Source organism: Cornus florida, unplaced genomic scaffold (genome assembly GCF_030987335.1).
Source record: "Cornus florida cultivar Cherokee Brave unplaced genomic scaffold, ASM3098733v1 CherokeeBrave_3.0.0_Hap2_Chr08, whole genome shotgun sequence".
Taxonomy (NCBI): Eukaryota; Viridiplantae; Streptophyta; class Magnoliopsida; order Cornales; family Cornaceae; genus Cornus; species Cornus florida.
In genome coordinates this window covers 30,477,013-30,503,588 of record NW_026775578.1, presented here as the reverse complement: position 1 = coordinate 30,503,588, position 26,576 = coordinate 30,477,013, and the positions used below count along the sequence as shown (strand labels likewise).

Below are 26,576 nucleotides of genomic sequence, written 5' to 3'. Positions count from 1 at the left end.
TAATTTTGTCCATTACTCTTTTTAATAACTCATATCATAATAATGTATCAAAATTGTCATCAACCCCCGATAAATTTGGGGGTCAATTTTAAATAACTGAGTCTTATCATTTTGCAGGAAGACCACAAATGCAGCATGAGTTGAGTTTTAGAGTATTTCATATTTGTGTAGAAGAGGAGGTTTCTACACTTAGTTTATAGAAATTGTGATATTATAGAATATTATCAAAGAGTGGTGATTTTTTTTTTGCAAAGTTTGTAAATATCTAAAATATTTTAGAAAGTGTATTTTATTATCATTCATGGGGTCTATATAAAAGGTAAACGTCTCATTTATAATCATCAAATCTTAATAGTGAGTGTAGAGCTTAGACGACTGAGTGTGAGTGCTGAATTACATATACAATATGTAAAAGTGAAAATGTTTTCATTATATGGCGATCCAACACTAAAATTTTGGTATATGAGGTTTTTCTATGACAAAGATTGGAAAAAAAAATTTATGCAGCTATTGGATTTTTTTTTTAGTTTCCTAGGGAAGACCAGTTTTGTCTCCTCAAAATTGTTGCAACTTTTTTTGTGTTAGTTTAATTTTATTGTGTCTTGTGTTGCGTTATTCTTATTTTTATTTGATGCACAAAGAAATGCTATTTCTCCATGGAAATGTTACATTACTTGTCACTACACTTGTAATGCCGAGTAGGGATATGAGGAGATAATTTTAAATTCCAAGTTTACTTTTTGGTATGATACCAATGTTAGCTCAGTTGCAAGTAAAGGGAAGGACAAGCTGTGCTTTAATTTCCTAAAGGAACACATACTTAGATTGCTAAATTTTTTTAGTTTCCTCTAATACTTCATTTAGAAATATACGATTAAAAATTTCATTTAACTCCTCTTTTTTTGAAAAAATAAACTATACATATTGCCAATCAATTGTAACCCTCACTTAATTTATTAATAGTGCTCATTCAAATGAAATGTTATAGACATATGTACAGAGCTTGTAATCACTAATATCATGCAAAAGATGCTCAATTTGAACACATACTGTACATGTATATGAGAAAAGAGCACAAGTAATGAGGAGTGGCAGTTAAAATTAAACAAATTAAATTTGAATAAACTTCTAGAACAATAAAATGCTTTTTTTTTTTTAATCAATAAAATGCTTCTGTATGTGAATTACATCAGCCAAACATGATATATTTTACATAGACAAATATGAATATACTGACCCGTTGATAAATGCCCATATATTCAAAATCTATATTTCAAACATTTAGCCCAGCCATATGATTTAAGTCCGTCCCAACCCATTTTTTTTTTTCATTTTTTTATTAGTACAATAGCTCACCATATTTCATCTCAAGCCATTGGATTTGCTAAAGTAAATGGTCTAATAATTTTAGATATGTTTGTCAAATTGCATACGGCGTCATTTTGGGGAAGTCTTGGGTCATCTATGGAGAAAGCCTAGAGGACAATTTATATATATATATAGTTTTTCCCTACTCATTATGGAGAGAGTTAGAGAACAATTTTAGTGTCAAGAGGCTCAGAGCTCATCCTTGCTTGGAGGGTGAGCAATTTGATCCAGAGATGACCTGTTTGGGTTGGCCCAGCATCAAGACCCACCTTGCCTTATATTGTAGCCAAGCCCTCTTATTCCAGAACTAGACCCAATTGTACCCAACCCCTCTTATTCCAGACCTAAACCCAATACACAAAGTCCATCAAATAGAATCAACACTGGTTCTGGAATTAGCACAATCAAGTTTGAGTCTGGCCCAATCAAAAGGTAATATCGGCCCACCCATTTTTTTCCCGCCTCCGTCATTGTTGTCAACCTATCTTGGCAATTCGAGTAAAGCCCACCAGGCTCTTCCTCTCTCGACCGAAAACCTCCTCAAACGTCGTCGTCGTCGTCATCGCTGTGCTGTGTGGGTTTAGGGTTTATCAATCACCGAATTTTTCGTGCCCACAGTATCTATCACTACTGTCTCGGGCTTCTCGGTCGGTTAGTAATCTCTCTCTCAAACATAAAACTAATTCACGTTTTGAAACTTGGATAGTTCTTCGTTTTCTTTCTTTTTCGTAATCGATAAACCCGATCTATATTCACACACATATACATTTAAATTTGATGTTTTAATTATGTGCATATAAATTTGAGATGTTTTAATTTGTGTTTGGGAGTGATGCACTGTGTGTTTTCTTCTCTGATTAATGGCAGCCATGGAAGATGGTGATGATGCCGGGTATGAGAGAGAGGAGATTCTTCCTATGTTTGTAGATAAAGTGTCCCACGAAGCTAAATTGAAAGAACTATTGCGTAATATTACTTCATTTGAACTTAAGTTATGTTCACATGCTTCAAAGGAGTTTATCAAGTTGCTTAGAGGTGGTACTGGAGTTGAATTACTCCGGGAATATGTACATACTTCATTGAATTTTTCGGAGCTTCTACAAGCTTGGAAGATTCGACAGGGGAAACCCGGGTTGTCGTATATATTTTCTTTAATTTCAGCTATTTTCAGTCATCCCGATGGGAAATACAAACCAGACAATTTGGATGGGGGCGCTATTAGCAGGGCACTTGACAAATTTGCTCGTGTGATCATTGAAGAAAAGTTGATTGATGTTGATAAGGAATTGAAAAGTAAAGAAGCGAAGCGCCAGAATGCTGCACTCTTGTTGTTAGCTTCTATAATTAGACGTGGTTCGGGTTTGGCTTCAGAAGTTGCTAATAAATTTGATTTCAAACTCCTTCCTAAGCTTGCGGAGTATAGACAAAAGCAAATTGAGATGAAGAGGAAGCATTCTACAAGAATATCATTTGTTGAGTTTGCAATGTCATTTTTGGAAATCGGGAAGCCAGGATTGCTTAGATGGGTTCTGCAGCAGAAGGAAATGTATTCTGGTGTTCTTTGTGGGCTTGGGAATGACGATGATGACACGGTTGTTTATGTTCTGTCCACCTTGCGTGATAGGATTCTCACGCCAGAGTCATTGGTACACCCAGGTCTTCGGAGTGTACTCTTTGGGCGTGTTACTCTTGATCAGTTGGTTAACATTTCTGGGAGGGAAAATGGTGGGCTTGCAGCAGAGATTGCACACAATGTTCTAGTTATGGTTTGTACCGACCCATCAAATGGGTTGATGCCAGATTTGAAGAGACAACCTAATCCATTGAGAGGGAATCCAAAGCGGCTCTTGGGTGTCATGAAGAAGCTAAAAGCAACAGATATTGACTACCACAATGACCTGCTTTTGGCCATTGTTAAAGGGAGGCCATCACTTGGTTCAGCATATATGGATGAGTTTCCTTACAATGTTGAAGATCATGCATCGCCAGCCTGGTTGGTTTCTTTTTATTTCTGTGTCTGCGTTTTCTTTTTTAATAATTTTCTTTTATGTGTTATGACTGAAGTGCTTGCAGGTTTGCTGCCATTTCGCTGGCTGCCAACTTGGTTTCCTCAGTGGGCACTGGCCTTTCTTTTGGTTTCCTTGATTCTCAGCTTCATGACAAGGCCTCCTTTAACAGCCCAGATGTGCAGAGTGTTATAAAATGCTTAGGTCCTCGTCCATTCACCCGATTGGTAATCAATAAAGGGTTGCTTCACTCTGATTCTCTTGTAAAACATGGAACTCTAAGGTTTGTTTTTGAGGTTCTGAAGTTACTGGACTCTTTCATTTTTGCTATAAACAGTAGATCTTGTTCCAACAGTCAAACAACGCAGATGTTGGTGTCTCTAAAGCACAATATTCAGACTGAAGTCCGAACTTCGCTTCCTGATCCTCAAGTTCTATTTTCATTGCTTTCTGCGCTCAATAGTCACTACAAGAGTCTTGAGTCAGGTTTAAAGAGAAAAGCAGATGCAGAAATTCCACTTGAGCATGATTTGATTAATATGAAGAAATTAAAAACTGATTCTATGAATGAGGGCTTGGATATTCTTGTAAGCGGGATTAGTTCAAATCCAGACAATGCAAAGCAGGGGTACAGTGGTGAAGTTCTTGGTACTCATAATGTGGTTGAATTGGATGATGCGGATGATTGTGTGAAGGCAATTATAAAAATTTGGGGTTCGCACTGGTGCTCTATTCCTGGTTTGGCATTAAAGGATTTAGAAACATTCTTTCACTCTAAGTTACTTGACACTCTTAAATTCTATCATGTAAGTTCCAATTTTCTAAATCTTGTTAGATATTATAGAATATTCAAAGTCAATTGTCGAAGAAAATTTGCTTGTGGATGTTTTTAGATTCAGCTAATTGTCAAAATCTGGATGGTGTGGCTACTATAGTTATCAAGGTTTCGTGAACATGTTAATTTACATCTAAAAAAGACAAATGCAATAATGCATAATTTCAGGACAGGAGAGAAAATAGAAGGAAAAACTCATGTTTTTATATCTTCCAGGTGATAATCAGCTAAGTTGGCTAACATTTGTTGTACTTTCTTTAACCATGTCTTAGTTTCAACATTTCGACTCTAAGCTTAAATAATCATATAAAGCTGATGTTATATTACTTAATTAATGTAATAGCCAATTTAATTTTTTATTTTTATTTTTTTATCATATGGACCTTGAAACATGGTCAGTTATTATTATTATTTTAAAAAAAAACTAATGTCATTTTCTTGTAGGATGCATTTCTGTTCAGATAGGTATCCAAGTTTCATGTTTCAGCATATTTATTCTTTTAAGAGAATATTGTGTGGCTTCTAAAAAAAAATTAGGTCTCCATATTAATAGACTCTTTTGTTCAAGTTGGCACTCTGGGTCTTTTGCATTTTAAATCAGTTGGCACTCTGGGTCTTTTGCATTTTAAATGTCAGCTGTAAAAATTATCTCCTGTCTTGAGGATATTTAGGCGTTGTTGTGGAAAACATACAATTGTTCAATTTTAAATGGAGATAAGCAAATGTCATTTCTATGCATTGAACATGTTTAAGATCTGTGTAGTCATGTCGATTTCGGTGAGTAAGTTGAGTTTATCTAGCGTTGCCTTGGATAATGTTTTGCTTCCACCATTTTCTTTGGAATAATTGAGATCCGTTAGAGTTTTAGATGGGAATAAAAGGATCATATGTCCTTTCTGATTTCTAGGGCATTTAATTTATTACCTTAGCAATAGTGACACAGGAAAGCTCACCTCGAAGTTATTTGATCGTGTATGGGTCTTAACTCAATAATAGTGTGTGTCCTCATATTTTAGTTTGTGGATATTCAATGAAGCTCTAAAAACACTCCGAAAAAAGGACATACAAACCCACAGAAAAATCTATATGCAGACCCCTCAAACACTGAGGACAGAAAATCCTAACCAACAACGAGTAAATGTAAACCCATGTCCCAGTTGCTTGAAAATTCAATGTTATTACCTACCAAAAAAAAAAAAATAATAAAACCCATGTGTTGGTTTATTTTCAGGCAGGATAATTTCTTTTCGGTTAAACTATGTTCCAGGGATTGCCTTGCCATATACTTGCTTGGATGCCAGATGGAAATGACATACATTCCAAATTTCGTCAATGTTATTTTCTCACTTAGTTTGTCATTTAGAATTTCTTGCAAAACTTAACCAACAAGAAGAAAATAAAACTCTCACAACCCCGAGAGGAACTCCTTCCTTTTCGTTGAGAGGTGTACATGAGGATGCTCTAGACATTACACCTTTGTCCATGCCCTTGTTACTTGATTATTCAATTTTGTTGGTTATCTCATATATCTTGGTTTTAATTTCAGGTAGGATAATTTCTTTTGGCATTGTGATTATTCTGTGTTCCCTAGGTTGCCATGTCATATACTTGGCTGGATGCCAGATGGAAATGGCATACAGTCCAAACTCTGTCCTTACTGTTAGTTTCTCACTCATTTGGTCAATTAGAAGCTCCCACATGTTCTTTCCTTTCATGGTATCTCAGAAAAGGTAGTCTGAAACCAATTTTATGTAAATATGAGATTCAGTTCTTCACTTAGCTGTTTACAGGTCAGTTCCGTTATTCACTGCCTTTGATGTATGGGCTTTACTATCTTGCAGTACATATGATTTCACAAATTTGCCTCTCAAGTCTTATACATTGCTAGTAGCCATTGATTTTTTACTGCAGTGCCAAGTGAGCACCTCCAATTATCCTCTCTTCCTCTCTCTTTTCCCAAATATTTTTCGCATTCATAAAATATACTAATGATTCCTACGGACTTTGATGACATTAAAATGTTACATGGTCATTTTAAACTCTCCTTTTTCTTTTCTCATAATGGTTATTGTTGTCTTGTTGTGCAGCGGACTATGCCTGATGTGTTAGAGGGATCCTTCGATTTCTTTAAAGTTCTCCCCAGCAATCCTTTATCATCACCGACTATTCTGCAGCAATCTCTGTTGTCTTTCCTCACAGAACACATTGGGTGGTTTCCTAACTGCCGGTTTCCGACCAGAATCCCACCACTAATGTACAAGCATCTGCATCCATTTATTAATTTGCTCATGTATTCACCTATTAGAGACATAAAGGATCAAGCCCATGTTTTGGCACGGGCAGCCATGTCAAGTACTGGTGCATTTGACAAGAACCCATGGGAAATTGGTGCATGGTTCTTATTTCTGCCTGGCTATTCCACTGGCAACATTTTTGTTGCAGACCAAGGCGTTGAAGTGTATCAGAATCTGTCTCCACCCGTTGTTTCATTTTTATGTGATTCTGTTTCCACAGTGGGAAACAACTTATTCAAATATTGGGATCTTTTGAGGAGTCATTCCAACAAATTAAAAGGCGTAAAAGGTAATTGATATTTCAGTTCCATTACATAGTTCTAACAACAGGTATTCATTTCCTTCTTTAATTAAATTCAGTTCTTTGTAATAATAGCCTTTTGTTAGTTAGGATACCTTTTTTTGGTAACGCTTAGTGTCTCAGGTTAGGGGATGAACATAGGCTGAGTGGGGTGCATTTGCACCCACTGAAATCTTTTTATTTTTTTATATCAGATAAATAGAATTTGCTAAAATTTTAAGAATTCTCCCTATAAATTTTTGGTAAAGCTCCTCTATATATGCTTGCCCCCAGGCCCCCATAACCGTCGTCTCTCTCTCTCTCAGTCTATGACAGAACCATAATATTGTCCCCTCAATTTTCTTTTCATTCTACTTTGATATATAAGTTTCTCAAAAGTTATAAAGTTGCACCCTCAAAATTTCTTCCGGTCTTTGGAAAAATTACAATTTAGTGCTTATTAGGAAGGTGATATTTACATTACACTTTGGTACTCTTTCATTTCAATTGTTTTTCTTTTGTTTTTATTTAGAAATGACATAATTATCCTTCGAAAGAACACTCACTCCACTATTTTATTTTTTTTAAAAAAAACTTAGACTCTACAAGATAATTATTCCTTTTCAAGTGGATTGCAAAAGTGTAGAGTCGGGCGTGAATATTGAACCATTTTAGTGATCAAATTATAAGAAAATTGTTATTTAATTGATCTTTGAGATGAAATTATTTGTTACTTTTATTGTTTTACATTGACCATGTTCATGATAAATTTTTCTTAATCTTTAGCATGATCATTGTCTTTGAACCTCCATTATATTAAAAGTTCAGGTCCATTTCAGTTTTATAATCATTTAAAATCTAAACATATGATCCACATCTAATATTAAGTTAAAAAACAACGAAATTTATTGTCATTTCTTGCATAAGCTAGTGGTAGTAGGTTTATACTTTATAACCGTGCAATATGATCCTTTCGGTGCATCGCATGTCGCCTCCTAAAGTAAATTTTTAGCTCTAATAGTTTGATTGTATATTGAAAAAGAGACATTTAGCAGATTAATTTTTTATCAATTAATGTTTTAAGTTCTTATCTGGACTACAAACCAAAAAATATCCCACTACACTAAATGCAATAAAGGCACAGTAGGTGCCAAAGACGGGTGTAATCCTAGAGCTCCTCCGAGTGTTACTGCTCCATGCCATAATGTAAATGCTAACAAGAACTACAATACTATTTTATTAATATGGAAGATTATAGAAAAAAGTCATATATAACCTTAATTTAGTGTGATGTAAGAATATGGTTAACAAAATTTATCAACTAATAAAATGAAAGCAAATATATATATATATTGATGTAAAAGTTTTTTGGTTTGGATTTTGTGACATCTAAACTGTGAACTGAATTGATCTGAGTATTACTCTGGAACCATTAGTTCACGAAACTGATCCAAACCGTGTGATTTGAATTGGTTCAAATCGGACACTAATTAATGTGTACCCATAAATCTAACGCAGAAATACATGCCTCGATCCATCTACCCACTTTTTCCTAAATCACATCCTTCCTGACATATAAAGCAAGAAACCTTAATCAAGCAAAGGCACTTTGTCATAGGCCTTCTTTCAACCCCCGGCTTTGCACTACTTACCCTCTAGTCTACACATTTATTGGCAGCAAGCACCATCCACAAAATCTTCTTTATCAAGCAAAGGCATTCTAAGGGCGTGAAATAACCACCACTCAACATCAGATAGTAGGAAATGGGTAATTACTCCCTTTTTTTTTTTTTTTCTCCCCTTCTACTTTTTACAACGTTAATATTATTTGGGTGTACAAAATTATCTGAGTATCTGCTCTTTGGAACATTTGTATTATATATTTTTTTGCGGTATTTGGTGTTAAAATTTTGAAACATTTCTGTTGAAGTGATAATAATATTTCTGTTTTCTAGAAAATTATAACTTAGTATTTTTATCACTCGCTAGGTTCTATTGGGAGTTTGATAAAACTTATATGAATTTTATCAAACTAAAATCAGCAGAACTTCTGGCTTGATCACTCTTAAGATTTATAAAAATGATTAAAATCATAAAGAACCTGAAAATTGAGTCTTTTAATCTTTAACTGAGGGGACTTTGTTACATTTTTCTATTTGAGTAGCGATCACTATATTAATGACCTCTTGATCAATTTCTTATACATATATCGTGAAATGATAGATATTCATTTGCATGCATGATAACAAATTCACGGGTTGACTTGACTTAATTTTGTTAATATGGTCAAGAAGTTATATCTATTCAGTAATAAATAAGTTATTGTTCTATTTTCGCTTACGAATTCTGTGTTGTTAATATTAGATTTCTTCTCTTTCTTATTGTTCTATTTTCACTGCAAAAGCTGTGTTGTTTTATTCTGATTTCCTCACTCTATATTGACAACTCTTAACATCTTAGTTTAAAATTCCAGGGGAAGAAAATTTTGGTTCCTTTTTCCAGGAAGACTTTGGTTATTTGACGTAATGCTGACTCTATTTTTGGTTAAGTGATATGGTTATTGGTACTGATACTTATATCATTATCTGGCAGTTGTATCTCCTGATTTCAGCCCTCTCGTCATTTGTGTCCTAGAGAAGTGTCTAAGGTTGCTCAGTTCTGAATCTGGGATCTTCACATTACCTGAGAAATCAATGATATCATTATACGTATGCAACACAATAAGATATCTCTTGCAAACTCAGGTAAACAAATTTTAAATTAGCTCTTTATTGCAAGATGTTCATAGGTTATGCATAAATAATAAAAGAACTTAATTCTGATAGGTAGAAGCTGGATTGCTTGCTTCCTTGATTGACCTGTTATTATCTGAGAGACTTGAAGACCGTTTATCTTTAGTTGATGTTTCTGAGGATTTATGTGAGTGGAGGCCATTGAAGAACTTGTTACTTTTTTCAAAGCACATTAAAGATCGTCAAAGTTGTAGCACTGCTTCTGTTGTTAGAGAAGCAGTGCATACTGACAATTCTTTTGTTAACACACTTGGCGAAGTCAAAAAATTTGTAAAGAGTAGGCATGGTGGTGAATTGGCTGGAATAACTAAAGCATTTTCCTTTTCATTGATGTGTACCACGCCTTCTGAGATATTACAGAATTTCCCATCAGTTATATCAGTTTCACAACACTTGGTTGGAGTTCCTCTATCATTCTTGTCATCCATATTTTCTCTTGAACAAAGTCTTCTTGGTGATGTTGCCAAGTTATGGCCTGAAATGTTCTTTAATTGTCTGGAAATGGTTGTTGCTATGATCCATGATGAAGGCAAATATGATTCCCCAAAACAGCCTTTCCAGTCTTCGTCTCATGAAGGACTAATTTGTAACATTGAAATTGACGCAGCAGAGTCTGCTTCGGCTGCTTTTAGTCTTTTTCTGAAGCAGGTGCCGTTCTATGTGTTATTTCCGGCAATTGTAAGCATTGGTAGTCCCTGTTTGTTGGTGTCAAAGCTACAAGACTTGCTTTTGGCTAAATTAAATGAGTTGACATCTGATCACTTAGTTTTGTCTTTCCGCCTCGTGTTATTCTGGGTCTATCAGATACAGTCACCTTGTAATATTAAACCATTTGGTGAAATGGAACAGCTTTATGGAACATGCTTCATCCTCATAGAGCGCATGTTGGCCCAACTTTTTGTTGTAAAACCTGCTTCTGGTCATTCAACAATTATTGAGGCTGCTTTGTCATTGCACCACATCCACGAAGTGGTTGAAACTATTTTCTCACATCCTGCAGTGACAACATCACTTGAAAGCCCTCTGGTCTGTAGTGAGAAATTGACAGATGGAATCTTTGAGAACAGTTTGGGGAATTTTCTTCATTTGTCCAGACAGGAAGTTCATACAATGAATTATCATGTTCTGAATTTGTTGACAACAACTTCCAACCACTTGTTATCTTTTTTCAGTGGCCAAGGGGCTATCTTTATAGTTGATGACTGTGCAAACAAACAGATTGTAAAGGCTTTCAAAGCTCTGGTTCAGAAGCTGATTGTGACATTCAGGGAGAAGTTTGATCTTTGCATAAAGACTAAAGATCTGGTGTCTCTTGTACCAACATTATATGCTTTATATACTTTGATCCGTTTCATATCCCCCTTTGAGCTGCTTGAATTAGTGCATTGGATATTTTGTAGAATTGAACTGAATGAGTTGACAATTTCGGAATCTTTCAAAAATTCTGCTCTCTCTGTGGGATTATGTATTGCTGGTGGTGCTTTTCAAATGTTATCAGATTATTTGCAGCAGCCATGTACAAAAAGATTTTGGGGAATAGAAGAAAACAATTCTGATGTTGATTTGCTTGAGAGAATTTATTTTCGAGTAGTTGAGATTGCCACACGTTCTGAGCTAAATGTTGCGGATTTATGTTTGCTGCAAGCTGTTAATGTTGTACGCATACATAAATTTATGCAGAATCAGTGTATTCCTTTTGGTATGGCCATGTCAAGAGTGATATCAAGGACTCCTTTAATAGTGCTTTCTCATTGCATCCACAGGATAAGCATGACCAAAGCTAAATTATTGTTTCTTCTTACTGAAGTGAGTCCCCTGCATCTGTCAGTGTTTGGGCAATTATTTTCTGATATTGTGAAGAAAGATATGCTTTGTAAGGATAATGTGATGGAAAATACCAGTAACTATACTCTTTCTGACGAGGATTTGATGCTACTTCTGCCTGTTGCTTTGTCATATTTAAATTCAAGTTTCTTGAAATTTGGAGAACACTTTCACAAGCATTTTAGAAGTATTCCTTCATTTTATATGAGGATCATCTTGGATGGTTTTGTTAACTGGAAGACTTATGTCTCTCAAGACATGTTTCAGGTAGAATATGGTGAATCATTGCCATCATCTTCAGAGGATATTCTCAATCTTGTCAATGAAAGTCTTCTTGGAAAAGCAATACATATGTTGAAGTATTGCCTTGCCTTAAAGCGGGATTCTAAATTGAAAAAGCGATTGAAGCTGTTCGATTCTGTTTGTCCATGTGATGAGGCACCCGATAATCTGCTGGATTGTGATGCCAATGCAATTGATGCTTCCTCACTTAATGAGTCCTTAAACATAATGAATAGAGTTGTTGCAAAGGTGACCTTTTGTAGGATGCTATTATTTCCTAAGTGTGATCAGATTCAGTCTCTGCTAAGGAATGGAGATGGTTACATGAAGGAGATAGCTTCTGAAGAGGGATCTAGTAAGGAGAACTTGTCAAGAATTCGATTTATAAACACTTTGGTGCATACTTGGCAACTGATAGTCAAGAAATTCCCTTTAATTTCTGATAATTCTGAAGAAGTGAAGGGCACAAATTATTTCTTGTTCAGAATTTTGGAACTCTTCATTTTGAGGAATGTTTCTGAATTAACTATGGAGATGCACAGTGGTCTTACCCAATTACTATCTCTTCCATTCCTTGAACAACTTGCAAAATCATCTTTTCTACACAGGTTTGAGGATCCTGCAACACTGAAAGTTCTTCAAAGTATGCTTGCTTTGCTATCTGAAGGGAAATTCTCATGCATTATACTTCTGCAGTTGCTGGTTGAGCACTCTCAGTTTGCATCTTCTATACAATCTGCCTTCAAGTCATCTGGTTGTTCTCAGGCTGGTGTGATTTTTAGGCCTATGTCCAGCATTCTGAGATCACTCGTCATTCCTTTTACTGACCATAATGTACTTGATGGCAAGATCAACCCTCAAACATCTGGGTACATGAAACAGATGGAAGTTATTAAGTTACTTAGAATACTCTTCCGCTTCAGGGCTAATCAGTGGGACTTTGGTTCTGAAAAAGACAACGGCATAAATTCCAAAGAACTCCTTTTTTTGCTTTTATCTTCTTATGGTGCAACACTCAATGAAATTGATTTGGAGATATTAACTCTCATGCATGAGATTGAATCCACTAATGAATCAAACTCTGGAAGTATTGCTGAATTTGACTATCTCTGGGGAAGTGCTGCTTTAAGAATCAGGAAGGAACAGGAGCAGGCCTCAGCTGATAATATCACTGACAATAAAGCAGTTGAGGATTTCAGAAGAAGTCAATTTAGAGAAAACCTTCCTATTGACCCCAAATTGTGTGCGGCAACTGTGCTATATTTTCCATATGATAGAACTTTTTCTGATGGAGCGTCATGCTCTAACAAGCTTCAGCACGATAATTCTGAGAACATGCTCGAGGTATATTTCTAACTACTGCTGGGGTAGTCCCTCTTTCGATAAGCTGCAGTTTTTTGGGCCTTTTGTGGCTTAGGCATAATTCTCAATAATTTCCTTGATATGCAGAAGCATTTTGCAAATTCTGAGAAGGTGCAAAAATATGATCCTGTTTTCATCTTGCAATTGTCAATCCATAGTTTATCCATGGGTTACATTGAACCCGTGGAGTTTGCTAGTTTGGGCTTGCTTGCAGTTGCATTTGTTAGCATATCTTCACCTGACGATGGGATGAGGAAATTAGGTTATGAGGCTCTTGGAAGATTTAAAATTGCGACCGAGGTAATGCTGTCTTCTATCACAACTGCTAATTGTGGGACAAGTTGTGTATATTTTATGTTTCTATTATATATATATAGATATATATATATATGTTTATTCTTTTCTATTGTTTTCTGTAACTCATATAAGAATGTGGAATGATGTAACCTCAATTTACCAAAGTGTGTGTAAAATAGGTGGGGAACTTTATGGGAAGAGTCCAGAAGTACTAGGGATGACAAAAATTGGGACAACACACCAACACGACTCAAAACTTTCAACACAAAATTAGTGTGGAAAAAGGGTTTGGGTTGACCTTACTCGTGTTACACAATTAACTCATTTATTTATTCGGATCATGTTTGGGTTTGGGTGCTCGATCTATTTAACCCAATATGGCCCATTTCATTAATCTTGTTGCAATCATGTCAGGTCACCTGGATCACCCGAGATTTTTTAAACCTTTATAATAGTAACACAAACGAGTTAGTATGGTACTATGATGAAACTATTACTTATCAAAAAATATATATAATAACATGAAAATTTGTTCTATAATTTTTAATTCAATATTTTATTTTTTGTTTTTATTTACATCTTATATTTGAAAAAAAGAAGAATAAGAAGATTGTTAAACGCGTTGTGTTGTGTTACATGTTATACGACCGATTTATTAAACAAGTTAAACATATCGTGTCGTGTTATGTATTTAATAAACATATCATGTTCATGTCAAGATTATCTGACTCGTTCAATAAACGGGTCGTGTTCGGGTTTACCAATATAACAAAATACCTTTATTTTGACACGAAAGGAATACGAATTGCCACCCCTAAAGTCCCAATCAATTAAACATGTTAAAGCCATTAATCAATTCAAAGAAATAATGAAGTTGCACCTTGAGTCTATTAATGTAGAAATTATTTAAAAAGCAAACTTAAAATATTAGAAACTTCATTAAAGAACAAACTTCAATATCCATTACATGCCATAAAAAGTGTGTCTAAATAACCAATGGAAAATCTTAAACTCAAAGAAATGAAGGCTTGTCCCGGATGAAGGTATGGGGATAGCTAGATAGAGGTGAAGGTGATAAAATGTGCTGTATAAAGGATCTTACCTAATTGCAGTGCACATTTTGTTAGCCAAAGAAAGTGCAACATGCTATCTAAACTCCCAAGCAGTCTAAACGGAGAAAGAGAAGGTGTAGGAGAAGAACAGACATAAAGAGGATAAGGATAAGAGATAGTGAAGAAAGAGAAAGGAAGAGGTGCAGGTATTGAGAGAAGAAGAGAAGGGAGAAGAAAGTCATCCACCATAAGGTTCGTCAAGGTCATCAACTTGCTCTTCAGAGAGACAAGGCAAGATATTGATGAGGGAATTCTAAAAATTATTAAAATATATGTACAGTCGTAATCTAATTTTCAGTTGATTACTTAAGTGGACCTAAATGGATGTTGACATCCCCATATCATATGATATAAATACTGTAGCTGAAGATAAACTAATAAATTTAAAATAAAAAAGGCAAACGCTTGAGCCAATCCTTAAATTGTGGGAGGAAAAGGCAGAAAAGTGAACCAACCCTAGGCAAATCCACTTCTTGTTATCCTTGTGTCCTATGTTAATCTGGACTCTTCAAAAGTAGTTGAAGTTCTCGTGTCGGACCCACTATACTGGGCCATGGGTGGGTATGGGATATAAGTCCGATACTTTTGGTAGGACATGCACCTAAAAAGCATATCGAATGATTCAATTTTATTATATCGCTTCAAAATGAGTGAAATGCCTATATTAAACACTGTAACATAAAGAAATTATTTTTCTCTTTAAAGTTAAATAAAAATATTAGATAATATGAATATTTAGCATTGTCCCCGTGTCCTTCTCTTTGAGGATTTGATGTCTGACGCTTGGATGCATACCTGCACCCAACACACGTACCCCAGTCTAGGTAACGTAGCTTATGCCTGATCAAGCTCCCGTGCCCAATCACTTTTAAAAAAAAAATGCTTTGTACCCAGTCCTTTAAATTCTAATTACTATGCTACATTAAGCTGGTTCAGGTAGCTTTAGGCTTGAGTGTAACAGTGTGGAAACAGTTAACTATAGTTACTAAAAAGCTCAAGGTTCTCTAAGATGGCATGTCTACTCGAGTTTAAGGGCAAGGTGCAATTTAAGGCACGGTCATGAGTAAAGTAAGGCATGTGATAGAATATATCAAATATGCTTACAGACTTACAGTTGAAATGATTCAAAATATGCAACACAAACTAGTGAAAAATCTTAAATTCTAATTACTATGCTACATTAAGCTGGTTCAGGTAGCTTTAGGCTTGAATGTAACAGTGTGGAAACAGTTAACTCTAGTTATTAAAAAGCTCAAGGTTCTCTAAGATGGCATGTCTACTCGAGTTTAAGGACAAGGTGCAATTTAAGGCACGGTCATGAGTAAAGTAAGGCATGTGATAGAATATATCAAATATGCTTACAGACTTACAGTTGAAATGATTCAAAATATGCAACACAAACTAGTGAAAAATCTTAACTAAACAAGTTTTTAACATATTGATTAGAGGTTAAGTTATTCAATATAAATATATTGTTTAAATTTTCATATGCGGTTTGGTAAACTAAATAAAATGCTAATGTGCAATCATTAAAGACTACAATCATATAGATTTTAAATATATATTATACTGTCATAAAATTTCAAATCAAGAACTAGATTTTTGTAATTCAAGTAGTCAACCATAAGCTCATGAATCCCAAGCTCCAAATATGATATTATTTAATAATATGATCTGTTATGTAAGCAATAATATGGTAGTGCATGTCAATCAGTGAACATTAAAAAAGAAAAAGAAAATAATATATGTTTTGAATTATGTAAAAAATAAAGGTATACTTTTCTTTAACCTGGAGCCTACTAAAATGTTAGCCAGCTCCATTGAGGGCTTTATGTGGGCCTAATTGAAGGGGACTAAAGGGGTTACACCTCTCATAGGAGAAAGTGTATTGCTGAGTCTCAACAAGCCTAGGGCTCTTTTGGGGTCTGGACGTGTCTTTGACAACTATGCACTTGAAATAAAATATATAAAGGGTCACAAGGAGAATGAAGACTCTGAGATCAGGCCATATATTGTTCTATAAAGCCAAAATCTGTCTTTTTCTTTTACTTATAAAAAATAAAAATAATAATCATTCCTTTTCTTTTCTTTCTCTCTCTTTGTAAGCGTCAAAGCGCCAAAAAAATACATACAACTTATATTGTGGATTATAGTGTGAATAAAACTTTTGTAACATTGCATGAGGAAAACATCTTCCATTTAAATTAGTAGTGGTGAATTAAAATTTATGTATGAAACAGTAACTAAATGATGGTTCAACTAAATGTTGCTTTATTTCACTGAGCAATACTCTTGTCAGGTAAAAAACTGAATTTCCTAAGAGCTCAAATCTATTTTAGGTAAGTTTTGAGGATCAAATAGACAAATACTGGATGATTGTTGTTTGTCACCAAACACCTATGGGTCGTACTAGATTTTAACCAAGAATTGTAGAATTGTAAATGTGTAGTGGGAACATCCTAATATAAGAGGATCGAAAAACTAAGGCATGACACACTCGGTTCTTGGGATATGTACCCTCTTAATAACTTAAAACATTTAACACTGTACCTTCTTAATAACTTAAAACCTTCAACACTGAAGATCAAACAACTAAGGCATGACACATTCTGTTCTTGGGATATGTACCCTCTTAATAACTTAAAACCCATTTAACACCATACAGCTCTTCTTTTCTGTTTATGCAGCATTTTCTTGATAGGCAATCACTATGTAGAGATGGCAGTAAACCTATTCTAGAGTCTAGATTTGCATAATTTTTGTTAATATTTGGGAATCTTTGCCTCATTCTCCTTCTCAATCCCCTCTCTTTAAAAGAGAAAAAAGGGAAATCAGAAAAATAATTAAACAAGAATGTATTACCTATGCTGGACATTGTATAGTAAAAATGATTTTTAAAGGACTACGTTTCTGGCCAATGTATTTTTATATAGTGTTGTACTGCTGTAAATCAACTTTAATCAGATGCTTCAAATTGTGGGTTTTCAACAGTTTGCAAATTGTGGTATTTTGTCGTCACTTGTCTCTGAAAGTGGAATCCAATCAGGAAACATATTCATTATTTGTTCCTTCTCCATGCTAAGGGGCATATTCTGTAAACTGTTGTGTATCAGGATAACCTACCTTAAAGGTTGCTGTGTTTTATTAGCTTGCATATTTAGTTCTGGGTAAAATATTATCGTTTATCTCTTGTGGTTCGTAACTTTGCTTCTGCATTCAATTTCTGTCTAAAGTTCTCTTTTAATCGAAGTTTCAAACTATTGGTTACAGAAGTGTCAAAGGAGGAAGGATATAAAGCGACTTCGGCTTCTGTTAACATATTTGCAAAACAGTATTGAAGAACCCTGGCAGAGAATTCCTTCAATCACTGCCATCTTTGTTGCAGAGGCTTCTTTGCTATTGCTGGATCCTTCACACGATCATTATTCAACCATAAGTAAGCTTTTGGTGAGCTCTCCTGGGGTGAATATGAAGGTATATCTATTATGACCAAAATAATCCATTTATGTTATATTTATGCATGTTGCTATTTCCACAGCCCAAATGTATGTGAGAGGGAAGGATGTGAATGGACCCATTGAGCTGTGAAAATAGGGCCAATTGGCCCTCTATATTGTCATTTAATCTATCATTTAGCTTTAGATATGTGCATGTTTGTTTTATTTATCTGCTGTTGTACAGTATTGTATGAGTTGTCACGTTGTACAGTTAGTATTGTATGAGTTGTCACACGTGTACGGTTAGTATTGTATGAGTTGTCAGTTGTCACCTACCCCTCAGTACCATATATAGAATTACCATGTATAGGGTTTACTTGTTCTCCACTTACCTACTCCCGTAGCTTCTCCTATATAAACACCATTGTATTATTGTATTACTCAGTCAATAACATATAAGTTTTCGTATATTCTCTCTCTCCCTCTCTTTCAACATCTGCTATGTGCTTTGCGAAGTAGTATTTACATGTTTTTAAAATGTCACTCAGTCAACTGGTTATCATTAGTTTTCTCTCTGCTGCTTATACGAGTTTTAATCCCATTCTTATGTATTTCATGATTTTGTTTGCAGTGTGTTCCTTTATTTCACAATCTTTTCAAGAGTAATTCTGTTAATTTCAAAACAGACAGGTTGTGGATACTGCGTCTGTTATATGCTGGGCTGAATTTAGAGGAGGATGCTCAAATATACATTAAGAATTCCATTCTCAAGACCCTGCTGAGTTTTTATGCTTCTTCTCTTTCGGATCTCGAATCAAAGCAACTGATCCTTCAGGTAATTCTACGCAATGATGTTTCATTCTTATTTTGGCTGTAATTGAATGTTAATTCCGAAAAAAAAAATGTTGGCTCCAAGATTGTATCCTTCAAACTTCAGTGTGGGCCATAATAAATGTTTGAAATTCATAAAAAGCTTCAATTTAACTCTTTATAGAAAGCATGAAAGATGTTAAAAATTTCTAAGATTGCAAAGTGCTTAAATGGATTATGCTATTGGAAACCTTTACACTTTAAGATTGTTCCTACATGTGGTTGCGGCGGCACCTATGCAAATACTTTGCTCCTATGAATGTCGAATTTACATGCCTAAACTGCTCATGGTTTTGGATGCCTGCTTGGTTGATTCATTGTAACTTTTTTTTTTTCTTCCTTTTTTTTATTTATTTATATTTTGCTATGCTCGGAAAAAGAAAATTCGAACAAAAAAATCAGTTGGTCTTGCTATCCGTATATTATTTACTCTACATTTTGTCTGTTCTTAGATCCTCTAAGACGCCTCCGAGGAACAAAGTTTCTGGAGAGATTTGTCTTTCTACACACCCCCTTATGTATTGTACTGAGTGCACATGCTTGTGTGCATTTTGCATATTTCTTTTTGGTTATTTTTCCAACAATTTACTTGGTTTGTGTTACAGATAGTGAAGAAGTCTGTGAAACTACATAAGCTGGCCTGTTACCTCGTTGAACATTGTGGTTTAATTTCATGGTTATCGGCTGTTATCTCATTCTTTTGTGGGAAGCAATGCGAAGATCAGAGTGGTTCTTCAGTAACTCTATTAAGTTTGGTACTAGAGGTGATAACTAATTCCTGCTTCGTTTTTCGTTAACTTAGTGCTGTAAATTTTTTTCTGATCTCTTTTCCTTTGCTGTTTGTGTATCTTGCCCTCCCCAATTTTTTATTTTTATTTTGGGTTGGGGGGTGGAGTGCTTCATTTTTGGCATCAACAGAAATATGCATTGTTGAGCATTTGCACAGTGGATCATCTTCTAGTAATGCAGTTGGGTGAATGCTAAAGAAAGGAAAAAATACCAATAACTCGTATTTGTGTCTTCTAAACATCAATAAGCCCTATAAAGATCTGTTAAGGCCATCAAGTTTACTTTTGAAACTTTGTTTCGCATAAATTCCAAACCTCTCAATATTCTATTTATATCCTTATTAGATTAGAACTAAAATTGTGCAGTTATAATTTTTGTCCAATAATTGGTTTTTTCTAAAAATAATTTATTTTGCTTAACTATTCAAACATGTTTAATTTTTATTCTATGGTTTTTTTGGGTATTTTATAATTTTAACGGTTAAATAATTAGTAGTTTTTGAAAAATATATAAGAAAATTATTTAAATGTTTTTCAAATTAAAAATGACATTAGTATTTTTTAGGGAAAAAAAAAAGCTCAACTTTTTAGAAATTGAAAATGTCTAATTACAAATTATAAAGGTTAAATAAAGGTTAAATGTGGATGTTTGTGAGATTCAGAACTAACATGGAAATATTTATCAAAGCCTTGATAGGACTTACATATCATTGGAATCAAAAGTAGGACTTTTGGTATTTTTTTTTCCAAAAAAAAAAAAAAAAAAGATTCTATATTCAATTAAAAAGTTAAGTTGTCATTATTCCTAATAGAGTTCTCAAGTGCCAAACTAATTATAGAACAAAACAGTAGTTTAGTTCAAGAGTCTTTTTACTTATGATATCTCCTCTTGAAAGCTCTTGAAAGAGTTGGAGTTAGTGTCAATAGTCAACAGGTTAATGAAACGTCTATGGTTAGTTACATCAGCGTGTGCTTGAGGAGCACTGTCAATTAAGTTAGGGATGTTGGAAGGACAAAGAAAATGATAATGATGTCGTGTTGAGGTAGTTAGAAAAGATCCATGGCCAATGATGTTAAAACTAGTGGCTGTGCAGGTCAGCCTGTTGAAACAACATTAATTTTGATGGTCAATATAGGTAGTCAATGACATTCGGGTAATTTTCATTGCTTTGCAAGTTTCACTACTATCTAGCAATTGAATTGTAGCGTTTTTATCTTCTTCATCCGCATCATCAGCATCATCTTCATCACTGCCACCACCATTACTCCTGTGATTGCGTGATGCTTTAGTTGCACAAGATAATTGTACTAGTTCCATGATAATGCAGCTAATGCCGGAGATTATACTAATGTAGCCACATAACTGTTGGCATTATATATATAATACATATTTTATAATACATTTATTTGATTCTATAGAAAGATCGTTTGCACTCTGATCCAGTTGTAGTAGCTGACCTCTTTTATTTATTTATTTATTTATTATTATTATTTTTCTGTCCCCTTACAGATTTCAATTTGTGTATGCAAACAGATGCCTTTCCATTGACTCTGTTCATATATTTTTTTTTAATTAGGTAGTCAGTGATGTTATTTCATCCAGAAGCACTGCAGAGTGGTTGCAAAACTATGCCCTTGAGCATCTCTCAGACCTTTCATCTCACATATACAAACTATTGGTTGGTGGCATGGAAGTGATGAAGGAAAGTGTTTCTTTGGCTAGTTCAATTCTAGAAATACTGACTTCAACATTGAAGATGTCACAAAATAGGAAAATAATCCAGCCACATTTTACCCTATCAGTTGACGGTTTATTTCATATATACAAAGCTGTCGATGTATATGGTGAGGCCATATATAATCCCGGAGCAGAATTGGGACTCAGAGCTGTTCTTATGAGCAATCCTCCAGTTGCTATTTTTCACATGGTATCTCTCTCTCCTTTTCCTGTGTGTGCATTGGTGCCTTGCTTGTTTATGTGTGCACTTGCCGGATGTGTTGTGCAGTGTGCGTGTTTTATATCTAATGTGAACTGGATTTTTTTTTTTTTTACTTTTATTATTATTATTATTATTCTGCATTTGGTTATATGCTTGTATATATGGGGTTGCTATGTAACTGGCACTTAGGAGGAAACTGTGTTCAATGATGCAAATAGAATACTTTTTTCTTTTCCTTTATGTCTTTGGCATCCTTGTATAAATGTTCAGTTGTTAATAGTAATATAAAAAGAGGTTAGTTCTTGTATCAATAAAAAATATATTTAAATTGTTATTTAAATGTTTTGGATTTTTGCCTGTAACCTGAGTTCTGAAAAGTCCTGTCCGATTATTTCACCATTATTGTTGTTCTCTTAACTGCCTGTTAAATCATAGGCCAACTTGACTTCTCTCACTGGTTAAACCTGTATTTTGGGACTTGCCTTATCCCTGCATTGCCTTCATCTAGAGCTTCTTTTTTTTTTTTTCCTCTCATACCCAGACTCCCAGTCATCGGTTTTAATTCACATGGTCATGCCATCTCATTTGGGTTTTTCTATTTTGTCTCTGGATTAGTTCTCTTAACTGCCTGTTAAATCATAGGCCAACTTGACTTCTCTCACTGGTTAAACCTGTATTTTGGGACTTGCCTTATCCCTGCATTGCCTTCATCTAGAGCTTCTTTTTTTTTTTTTTTTTTCCTCTCATACCCAGACTCCCCGTCATCGGTTTTAATTCACATGGTCATGCCATCTCATTTGAGTTTTTCTATTTTGTCTCTGGATTAGTTCTTCTCCCACCTTTTAACGAGTGGCATTTTGATCGGTATTAGTTTTGTCAGTGATGCTCTTCAGGTATTGTGAAGTAGACCTCCAAAAGTCATGTCCTATAAACATGACCGCATAATAAAAAAAAAAAAAAAAATTGCTTTTCTAATTAGTAATTGCAGCAGAACCTGGAAGAGAGAATAGAAAAACAATAGTGTTGGCACATTATAATAATAAGCTCTAGAACCTGGAAAAGAGAATAGCAAAACTATAGTGTTGGCACATTCTTTACGTCCTTACAATCCCTTATGTTGGCATTCCAAATAGTTATGACACTCCACCCTGCTTCCACCAACATCCACAACATAAGAGAGAGGTTTGGAACAAGATAGACATCAGGAGCAGATAAGTGGGAATGAGAAACAGACCCTGTATGAATAATAGCCATGGTGGATCCATCTGCCGTGTCTATGACAGGTGAGTGGGGGGTAGTTATATACTCCCTCTCTCTCTCTTAAGCACGAGCTAGGATTGAACCCAACCATCTTTGATTTTCATGAGAATTAATCAGTCACAAGAGGTTTGGAAGTTTATAGAAGACGATATTACCGCTCTGGGATAAAAAGATGCACTATCTAATTCTACAACTGGCTAAAATAGCGAAACCTGCTAGTAGTGATTTCATAACAAATTATTTGTTGAATTATATCATACTAATAAGTGAATATTATAGATGGATCCTGAAAGTCCCTTGAGAAGTATTTTTGGAATTCTAGTTTATTGACAAAATAAATAGATAATAATAAATAGATGTTATATTTGATAATAGCTTGGAATTTGATTGTCATGTGGAGGTTTCTCTATTTGCAAAATACTAATTAACCTTGGCCAATTATTATCTAATGTGCCACACATTTTTCATGTCATAGCTGTTTGTAAAACTATAGCTGATTCTGTAAGCTTGAACTAATTGCTTTTGAAGACCTACACAATAATTTCTTTATCTGAGTTGTTCTGTAACTGAATTACTTACTGTTCCTGGTCTTCAGCCGCTTGGAGTTAAGTCAAATTCCTTAAAATCTTAGAAAGAAGAAAGAAAAAACTAAGGTTTTCTAGCTCATAAAAGAAAAGGGTAGGTTTTTAGCTCGTTTGCACATGATTATCACATTCTATTCCATATTTTTAGCAGATTAAGTCAAATGGCAACGGAGAATGTATTATGTTCCAGAGTATTTTTGTTTGGATACCTTAACATGGCTTGTGTGTATGATATATAATTTTGTTGTCACATCTGTAACGTAGCGGAGCTTTAATAAGATTATGTCGTTGACATACTTGTTATAAAATACGTTGTTTTAGTGAATCACACTCCTTTTTCATTCTTGTCTCGCTTTTATGAATGTACCAAAATGTCGTCGTCTTCCTTTTTCTTTTATTTTTTTATAATGAAATGATGATATGTTTACAGGATCCACGAAAGCTTTCTAAGTTTGCTATTTGGGCAATTTCAACTGCTTTATGGTCAGATTCTAAAAGTGCGATGCAGTCGAAAGAATTTTTTCAGAATTTCACTATTTTTTCAGAGGATGAGCAACATGAAGATTCTTTAATATCAAAACTTTTACGCTGGTTGACTGCTTCAGTAATCCATGGAAGGCTTTCATGCAATTCAAGTAATTTGGACTCCATTCAATTTTCTGAAAGATCAAACCTGAAAGCACTGCAATCTTTTCTTGAAAGCATTGAGAAAGGATGTGCAGAAAACAACAAAACTGATTTTGGCTGTGAAGAGACATTAGCTACTACAATCTTCTACCTGCAGCAGCTTCTTGGCATTAACTGCAGCTTGCTTCCATCTGTTGTCTCTGCACTTTGTCTCCTGCTTTTTTCTGATGCTTCCTATGTAGCAGGTTCTCTCTGTTTCATTTACTTCTCCATTTATTGCGGCATCCCATAAATGTTCCTCCTAATGGTGCCACTCCTAAATAGGGAGCTAATTTTTATTTGGAGGACTGAGTTTTGAATGACTTATATTGTATACCTCCCAACTCTCGACTCTCCTTGTACTTTTTTTGTTTGGATGGTTAAGCAAACACACACACCCATGCCTCCATTGAGGCTCGAACACCCGAGCTCCCCTTTGGGAAGGAGGGCTTGTACCAGCTGGGCTTTTACCTGTTTGGTCTCTCTCCTCGTACTTCTTTGTTGACAGCACACCAGTTGCAACCACAAGTACTGCCAGAACCTTGTTACCGACTGCGAGGTCCACAACCAATGAGCAAACCTACACTAACCTCCTCTAGATAACCTTTTGTTACCAATATTGGTTGATTACTTCAGGAGGGTTATACAGACTACCTTGCTATCTTTTTCATTATATGTTGTATTTCCCAAAGAGTTATATTTAATGTTCAATGGTTATGTTGTTTGATAGAATATTATAATGACTTCACCCTCAGCATCCTCTTGTTTGAACCACTCTTATTGAGTCAATGAGTTAGCATTATGAAATACATCTCATTCAGCAGCATAGTAGCCCCATGCTCTTGTAGAACCTTTCAATGTTAAATCCATTGGAATTGGAGTTGGAGTTGACGGGCTATGGGTGTGTAGTATGATTAGTATCATTTTGGGTGGTCGAAGAGAAAGTTATTGAGGAAGGAAAACAAATATTTTTTTGGTATCACTATGAAGCTTTCCTTATATTTTAAGCCTTTCCACTTTCTTTTCTCAAGCGTGAATAGACTATAGAATCAATGTTTGATAATGAATGGTCAAACATTGTGCGTTTGTCTTCCTCTTAGAATGCTTTATAATTTTCAAATTCCTGTCAATCTCTGGCATCTCGGTTCCAATTGTGATTTCTTTTATTGGGTTTTAACTTTGGTAATATATCTTCATGTTGGTTAGGAACGGAATTCCTGATTGGCCATGAGCATCCTGTGGCATCACTGTTGACAAGGATACGTTGCCCAGCTGAAGCTAATCCTTCTTGGAGATGGTAATATATTCATTCTCTTCCAGCATTTATTTATTTTACATGTCATTTCTGTTTTCTGTTCTAACAAACAAAATATGTAATCAAGAGATTTCTTATTTTAGAATAGACCCTACAAGTTTACCGGGACTAGTAGTGTGGTACACTACTACTCCTACACCGAGCTTAACTTCCACTTCTACTCATATTGACCTAATGGTAATCATCTAGCAGTGGTCATATCTAACTTATGTTATTGCTGGGAGTGTGGATTGATCAAGAGAAACAAAATGGCTAGAATTATCTTTTGGTCCTGGGAGATGTTTTTAATAGTCATTTAGAAGGGTGTTTTGGATGAGCTTAAACGATAGAAAACTCTAAAAATCGTTTTCTAAAATTTGTGTTTTATTTATTCAAGGAAAAGTTGTTAAAAAATATTCTTATTAACATTATTTTTTTTTATTTTTCCAGGTAGAGATTCTAAGTAAACTAATCGCATGCTTATTGCCTCTAGAGAGGCTTGAACCCGCAATCTCCCCTTTGGAGTGGCTGAAAAGATACCATTCAAGCCAAAGGCTTGATGGTAAAATTTCATGCAGACTCCTCGGAGTTAATTCTGTCCTTTAAAAATAATAATAATAATAATAAATAAATAAATAAATCAAGACTACAACTAGAAGAGTACTTCAGGTCTCACATGATGTCAACTCATCTAAATCTATTGGTCCCTTTTCTTTTGTCTGGGTTATTCGGCTTAGTTCGTCGATTTGAAAAGCATTTTCCTTACTAAATCGCGATGACTTATTACTGTTGGAATTTTTCTGTAAGAACATTGAACTGCATGGTGTAGCTTGATCAAGAAAGAAACGCCATTCTTGTGGAACTAATTGCTGTTGCTATGTATATTTTTATATGGCAGGTCATTCTACCAACCCTGGAAGGATGATGATTCAGTTGATCTTAGTGATTCAGAGAAGATGGATGAAGTTCATGCTTGCCAAACTCTTTTAGTGATAATTGCAAATGTGCTCAAGAAGAATTCATCAGATTTGCAGGTTCTTTCGTATCAAGATTTGGAGGATTGTGGTGTATTTAAATGGGAAAGATGTATTCTTGAAACCGAATGATGTATTGGGTAAATGGTAATTCCATCTATTTTTCCAAATCACTCAAAAGTGGTGAAAGTCCAGTTTTTTATTTTTTTCATTTTATTTTTCCTGCTGCATGGAATTAGTAAAATTGGAGAAAAACAAGTTAAACAACTCACAAAATTCAAGTTAAACAACTCACAAAATTGAATTAAATT

The 26,576-nt window shown here is 34.8% G+C and overlaps 1 protein-coding gene across 2 annotated transcripts; it reads left to right on the top strand.

The window, feature by feature from the left end:
• Positions 1 to 1,882: 1,882 nt before the first annotated feature.
• On the top strand, positions 1,883 to 26,576 carry LOC132271080 (uncharacterized). 2 transcript variants are annotated; one of them, XM_059772343.1, is made up of 14 exons: positions 1,883 to 2,019; positions 2,236 to 3,361; positions 3,442 to 4,180; positions 6,297 to 6,792; positions 9,376 to 9,527; positions 9,609 to 13,025; positions 13,131 to 13,343; positions 17,723 to 17,926; positions 18,521 to 18,724; positions 19,365 to 19,523; positions 21,125 to 21,475; positions 23,762 to 24,203; positions 25,204 to 25,294; positions 26,190 to 26,576. In XM_059772343.1, the coding sequence occupies exons 2-14, from the start codon at positions 2,238 to 2,240 to the stop codon at positions 26,395 to 26,397; spliced, it is 7,800 nt and encodes a 2,599-aa protein (XP_059628326.1). In that variant the 5' UTR covers positions 1,883 to 2,019; positions 2,236 to 2,237; the 3' UTR covers positions 26,398 to 26,576. The 2 variants fall into 2 exon arrangements, 1 of the variants encoding a protein (XP_059628326.1); XR_009469647.1 differs by lacking the exons at positions 21,125 to 21,475; positions 23,762 to 24,203; positions 25,204 to 25,294; positions 26,190 to 26,576 and having other exon boundaries at positions 18,576 to 18,724; positions 19,365 to 19,501.

Excerpts from the sequence above, each read along its gene's own strand:
- LOC132271080 (XM_059772343.1), top strand. The coding sequence starts at position 2,238 with ATGGAAGATGGTGATGATGCCGGGTATGAGAGAGAGGAGATTCTTCCT. Across the intron at positions 3,362-3,441 it reads GATCATGCATCGCCAGCCTG|GTTTGCTGCCATTTCGCTGG; the intron begins GTTGGTTTCTTT and ends AAGTGCTTGCAG. Across the intron at positions 13,026-13,130 it reads ATTCTGAGAACATGCTCGAG|AAGCATTTTGCAAATTCTGA; the intron begins GTATATTTCTAA and ends CTTGATATGCAG.